General features: G+C 48.2%; 1 protein-coding gene across 3 annotated transcripts in view; it reads right to left on the bottom strand.

Annotated features, from left to right (window-relative positions):
• N4BP2L2 (NEDD4 binding protein 2 like 2) overlaps window positions 1-5,318 on the bottom strand; it is an 80,964-nt gene extending 75,646 nt beyond the window's left edge. For all 3 annotated transcript variants that reach the window (XM_019530091.1, XM_019530092.1, XM_019530094.1), the window contains exons 1-2: window positions 5,218-5,318; window positions 907-2,414 (exon numbers count right to left, since the gene is read on the bottom strand). In XM_019530091.1, coding sequence (XP_019385636.1) covers window positions 907-2,414 — 1,508 coding nt within the window. In that variant the 5' untranslated portion in view covers window positions 5,218-5,318. The remainder of the gene's footprint in view (window positions 1-906; window positions 2,415-5,217) is intronic.
• Window positions 5,319-6,711: the final 1,393 nt, after the last annotated feature.

The raw sequence follows: 6,711 nt of genomic DNA, 5'->3' as shown, positions 1-6,711 counted from the left end.
GAAGGGAAGGGGAGGGGGCAGTGTGCGCCCCTGGATCTGCGCAATGAGGACTGCAGCTGCAGTGTGGAACTAGAGCCAGTGCTGTAAAGGGCTTTTCTGGCCGGGGGCTGGGTTTGGAGCAGGCTCCAGCAGTGCTGGGAGAAGGCTGCAGCCACCCCAAATTTTGCCGCAGCTCTGCTTCCAGCTCTGCACCACGGCCAGCACAGCCCTGACTTTTCCCGGCACTTGGGTGGAGGTGGGGCATTCAACCAGGACTGCACCAGGCAGTGGTGTGGCACTGGGAGAGGAGCTATGGCAAAATCTGGGGTAGCTGCAGCCTCCTCCCAGCAGCGCTGGAGCCCGCTCTGAGCCCAGCCCCCAGCAAATAAAGCTCCACACAGCGCTGGCTCTGGCTCCACCCCACAGCTGCAACCCACGCCATGCATGATTTCGGGGCACACACGCCCCTGCCCTCCTGGGATGCAAGCAGCAGCAACAGGAACTTCCCCCACCTCATGAGCTGCACCTCTGTCCTGCCTGTCCCTCCACCTGGCTGGGCAGCACCTGCCCCAGCCCCTCCCTCACTGTGGGGGTGTTGATCTGCCACCCCCTCGCCCCTTCCATCACTCTGGTCCTTACCATCTGATGGCAGCTGTATCACATATCAGATCAGTATCAGCCAATATGCCTCCTTAAATATTGGCTATTGGCATTGCCCCCAAAATCTCTATCAGTGCACCCCATCTAATATTTACAAATACACCTCTTCCTAATTAGGGCCTCAATCCTGCAAAAATAATGTATGCTTAGGCAGTCCCACTGACTTCAAGGACATTACTCATTTGTGAATGTTCACCAGTTCAGAACCCTGAACACTGGAGGCTTACCTGGCCCTTAGTTTTTAACATAATTTTAAGATTTACTTACCGAGATACTGTTGTTTTCCCTGAACCAGGAAGGCCTCTTAAAATTAGGAGTAATTTTTGAGACCCACATAATTTTTCCTCTGGAAACTGCTGGAAAGAAAAACTGTGTTCTCCTTTGGTTTGGTAAATTTTAGTATCCTTCCAACAATCTTCTCCGGCTTCACTCAAATGATCATTCACAGGTATATCCTTGTCACTATATCCATTCCTGGAGACCTGAATATTATGGATATCAATATTACCAACATAGCTGCAATTCTGATCAGACAAAGGACTGTTCCAGTTAGCATGACTATTATTTCCATGGTAATCAGGAAACTTCTTATGAGAAGGGTGAACATCATGAGGATGAAAAGTATTTGGCTGATGTGGTGATGGCCTAATTGTTTGAAAAAGTAAGTGTTGGCTGAATCTAGGAGGAAGAGGACCCTGAGGTACTATGAAAGATTGTGTTGACTGCCATGCAGGCCTGAACTGAGGCACTGAAAAGTTCCAGAAGTTAGAACCCTTTTCTGGTTCAGGGTAATCCTCTTGTCCATTAGAAGGATTCTCAGCTCTCCAGCCATTTGTTTGATTGCCAAAATGTTGCTCATTGTCTATTCTCTGGCTACTCGTTTCATTTTCAAAACACCGTTCATTGTCTGTTCTCTGGCTACTTTGTTCATTACTGAAACACTGCTCGTTACCATAATGTGATTGTGTGCTAGTGTACCAGATACCTTGACCACAAGATGTCTGCTTGTAATTATGTTCTGTATAGTGCTCCTGAGAAGGCTGGCTTTCTTTTTCTTCTAAGTTATCTTCTAAATTATCAGTTTCAATCTGCTGAATTTCTTCATAAAATCGGTATAATTCATCATCTATTTCTTGTTTATCACAGGAGATGGCCTTTGTTTTCTTTACCCTTTCTTCCTCAGTTCTTCCGCCAAGTAATACATTTTGCTCCCCTCCACCTGTGCTAAGTTCAGCACAATCCTTGGTTTTATCCTGCTTGTTCTCAGTTTTGTAAATGGGTCCAATAAATGCTTTGCTTGTACTAAATTCCTCAACTGCCACCTCACCATCACTTACTTCAAACGATTTATTGCTTTCTTCCTTCACACTAGATTTATCAAGATAATCAGTTTTAGAAGTGCAATTATTTTTTGTTATCTCAGCATCATTTTTTGATACAAATGAAGGACTTGTGTTCTGGATGTTCTCTGAATCAGGAGATGTCATAAGCACAGGTTTATTATAAAGGGTTACTTCATTTGATAGCTCCAAATCAACTGTAGTTTCATTCTCCTGCTTTTGTGCTTCATGTTTGTCTTGGTTATCAAAGATGGATGAAGGTATCAAATCATTGGATGTTCTCCGAGTTCCTGTTTTCTCATGAGATCCTTGGAAATCATCATCACAAAGCTTAGCATAAATCTCTTCCTTTGATTTCATTTTTTTAGAATGTGGTTCAATTGTCATTTCATCTTGACACTCCAAGGGTCTTACTTTACATTCAGCATGAAGCATCTTAAAGAAAGAAAAACATAAATATTAACAGTATGTAAATCTTTACACAATAACATGCAGAAACAGAACCACATCTAAGAAAACTCCCCAAATAAGGAAATTAAGGTTAGGCTTAAATTAAATTACTTTTTTCAGCAGAGTTACAATAAAAATATATTACTGTAGAGTTTTTTGATACTAGCGATTAACTGTCTATGCTAAATTATTTTTAACAGTGAATTTAGTTTTGAAGAAATAAACCAGTAATTCTGAAAACTGAAGTTTTTAAGTTATCCACAGAACAGGTTCATTGTAGACATCAGCAGTGCAATCTTAATAACAACGATCTGTCCAATTTTCTTCTATAGGGAACAGTCCTAACAACTGCATAGTCAAGTTTCCATGTTCAATTTACTGGAGAGTCTGGTTAAGACTTACAATTGAACTAACACTTAGAGTCATAGTGGGAACACTTGTATGTGGAGGGAACTGCTTGAGACTCAGTAGTGCTCTAACTTCCATAGTGACTAAGACTAATCCATCTAAGTGACTAAGACTAATCCATAGGCTGGATCCCATGGGCAAGGTTGGTCAAGAAGCAAGATCCAGAATGGGGTCAATGCATGGTGTCAGACCGTGTGATCCAACATGCTGGCCCAGGCCCATGTACCAGATCCAGCTGCAATGCAACTCCATGTGCCAGATCCAGTCACAGAATGACCCCATAACCTGGCAAATGGGGCTGTGTCAAATTTACTGGCAGAGGAGCAGTGGCAGCATTAAATACCATGGCTCTGGAAGCCCCAAAGAGCTTAGAAACCAAGAAAACAGATGGGCATACAGAGGGAGCAAAAGGAAGCAATAAGACACCATGTCTTGGCACATAAGCATTTTCAAATCATGCTACTATCAATCCTCAGTGTCAACCAGTCATGTGAGTATTAAGTTACCATAGAGCTGTCTAACTGTCAGCTTGCAAGCTGCATATAGCCTGTGAGCAGTTAAACTGCAGACCCTAGGCTCCCACCCAATCAGCATTCCCCCCCAGTGCTACAATTGCAGCAGCTACCAGGGGCTCCATATTACAACCCCACCCCAGCCAATGGTTTCCCCTCCCTGCCCTTGCCCCTGCCCCCATCCCAAGAAATGGAGTAGAGCATGACTCAGCTTTCAGTGCCAAGGAAGCCTGTAGTCTGGGCTGCCTGAATTGTGTGGTAGCATGCAGAAGCTCGCAGCTGGGGAACTAAGGGTGAGTTCAGGTTCCTGGGTGCTTGGTGCAGTAGCAAGGGCCTGGGGAACAATAGCAAAAGGTGCCCAAAACAGGAGGGAGGCATGGAGAGCAGCAGTGGGTGGGCATTTAGCAGAGCACACTGATGCTGGGAACAGCAGCATGGGACTGTGTAGCACCACAGATATTTTCACGCAATATTGTATCTTAAATAGCTTGGAAATCAACACTTTAAATCCAAGGGACTTGTTTTTAGAAATGAAAGAAGGAACCCAGTTTGGTTTTTACAGAAAAAGAAATGAGAGGTGGTATCTTCATGTAAACACTTGGGAATCTATTATACTAGACATGGAATAAAAACATACTGAAAAAAAGTAAGCATAAAAGCAAACCAAGCTTCAGGTGGAGTTTTATCCTTTTACAATAAAACCAGTAGAAGGTCAATACTGGCAGCATTAAACATCTACAGATCTAAGGCAGAGTCTATTACACTGTACAGAGCGCAACTATGGTGCGCTGACCCTATGGTGTGGTTCATTCAAAAATAGAAAAAACTTTTAATTACTTTCTAAGGTGGCTTTTCACTCTATCACATTCTATACCAGGAAGACTCATGCCACCTGAAACAGGGCTGCTTAATATGAACACTTTAACTTAAGAATTCTAAATTATGGGATTAAAAAAAAAGCAAAATGTATATTCCTACCAGATACCCTAAGTAGTACATTTTAGAAATCTCTCCGAATAAGCCCTTAATGGGACAGTTAAATAACATGCATGCTCTTCTCCAGACAAATGGCCTGGTAAACATGCTGACAGTCATGGGATGGGAGTAAGAGGGCTGGCTTTTTTTTTTAAGCCTTCCTCAGAAGCACTGGATGTTGGCTGCAGCCAAGGCTGGAGATGTTGACTGGGCTGTGCCAATGCTCCTGCTAGGACCTGACGCTGGAAGAGGCTCCTATCTAGAGGCTCTTGCTCCTCCACTCAGTGTCACACCAATCTCTGCACTGGGGCCAGGAAGGAATTTGATGCCATAGTCAGACTGGTACAGATTGCAGGGGGCTTTGCCTTCATCTGTCACAGGGGACATGGCCCCTGCCTGGGATCTCCTGAGGCACATTAGCAAACTTCATAAAAGCAGGACGGCGGCTACTGTGGTCCCCCTGCTTTACCTCTAGCAGGTTCGGGTGTTGTCTTAGGTGGTACGTGGCTAACCCGCATTTTTACAGAGAGCTTAGACTAGGGGGAGGTTTGGCCTTAGGTGGGGCCTGCACCAGCCGGGCCCCTGCCAGCCCCAGGGTCTCTCCGAAGGGCCTCCCGGCGCCTAGCCCAGACAAGGGAATTTCATCCCCACTCCCAGGGGAGGAGGCCGCTGTCTGGGGGCATCGCAGCCCGCTCACGGGCCCCAGGCAATCCCGAGGCCTGATAGGGGGAGCAACGAGTCCACAGCAGGCGGCGGCTGTGGCTCGGTCCCTGCTGGCAGGGGCAAAGCAACTCCCCCTCCCCCCGGCACCTCAGATGGGCTGGAGGGAGCCCCAGTCCCTGCAGGGAAACGCATCCCTCTCGGGGGTCAGAGGCCGCGGGGGTGGAACCAACCTCAGGCCACAAACACCAGCCGCCACCGGTGCCGCTGCCACCCGGGCCCCGCGCGCTCCCGGCACTGGGGAGGGGAGGCTCCAAGCCAGCCCGTTCTCAAGATGGCGCCACGTCTCCCCGCCGCGCGCCTCCGGCGCCCGCACAGCTTCCAACTACAACTCCCAGAACCCCTCGCGGCAGAGCGGAGGCTGCTGGGAAGGGATGGGGCGGTGTGCCTCATAATGGAGGAGTTGAAGGCAGCGGGGTAATGAGAAGTTCCCCGTTAACTTGAGAGGTCCGGGACTGCGCGCTTCCCTCTGCATGAGGCAGGGGTTTCTTAACCTAGGATGTTTAATTAGGGAGGTGTGGAGCTAGACAAGCTTTCGCGCTCGGGGCAGGCTTGGGCTGGTCAGGGAGCCAGGCGGGCTGAGGGAAGATTACGGTCTGTCGTCCAGGCAGAGATAGGTTTGAATGGCGTCGTGTAGTAGAGGGCGCACCCCTGTCCAATGCGCTGTGGAGAAGACCCCCTACCAGTCTTGTCATTAGCTTCTCAGTAGCCAGCTTCCAGTGGGAGGATTTTGGCTACATGCCTAGTTTATGGAAATGGGGCGCTCCTCGGTAGCTTGCTCCTGCGACTGTTGGCTAAGGGCAAGGGAGACTCCTGGGCAGCTGACCCCACCAGCTCTGCCCCGGGAGCAAGGGAGAGACCGCGGCTGCCTCAGGGCCCCTCCCCCACCGCCCGCTCCCACGCGCGGGTGCACGCGCCGGTGCAGAGCTGTTGCCGGGGCTTGGGAGCCCGGCGCAGCTGTTCGGAGCCTCCCTGCTGCAGCCGGCCCCAACTCTGGGTAGCTGCTGCCAGCCACAGAGCCTGAGCTGTTCCCAGCAGACAGCTAGGCTACTGCAAGCCCTGCTGGGAGCAGCCAACTCCAGCAGCTACCCAGAGCTGGGCCTTGCCATGGGGTGCAGAGCAAAATGGCCTCATGTGCCATGCTCTGCACACAGGCTGGGAGGTTGCCAACCCCTACCCTAGGTTGAAAAGTCTGGGGAGGAGGATACTTGCGAGTTGTAGCACCACATATGGTGTTTCAACGATTGAGTTTTGCTCAGTTGCCAGTATTTGGAACTGATTTGACTTATTTGACCTGAAATAAGAAAAAATTTCCAGAACGAAGGCAAAAAAAAATTAGCAGAAGAAAAGCAGCTGATTGTTGGGAAATCAAGGCCTATGGAAAAGGAGGAGGGTGGTTCTTACTTTTTGTGTGTGGGGAGAAGTCAGGAATTGGATAAAATATAATGTGCCATAAACCTGGTATCACTGTTTAGTCCTTACTTCTTGGTGTTCAGCTGACATGCCTTTTTATTCCCAACATTTCCTTTGAAAGGCAGTAGGTAGATTTCCCTTGAACAGGAAAGTAGTGAGGTTAGAGAGGGAGTGGTTATGTGAGAAATATGCTCCTAATGGTGTGTGTATGTCTGTTTCCTCTATATTTTCTGTGAGGGTTCATTCTGGTGCAT

Source organism: Crocodylus porosus, unplaced genomic scaffold (assembly GCF_001723895.1).
Source record: "Crocodylus porosus isolate Cpor-Errol unplaced genomic scaffold, CroPor_comp1, whole genome shotgun sequence".
In the NCBI taxonomy this organism is placed as follows: Eukaryota; Metazoa; Chordata; order Crocodylia; family Crocodylidae; genus Crocodylus; species Crocodylus porosus.
The sequence above is the reverse complement of the archived record's forward strand: the minus strand, read 5'-3'. Positions and strand labels throughout refer to the sequence as shown.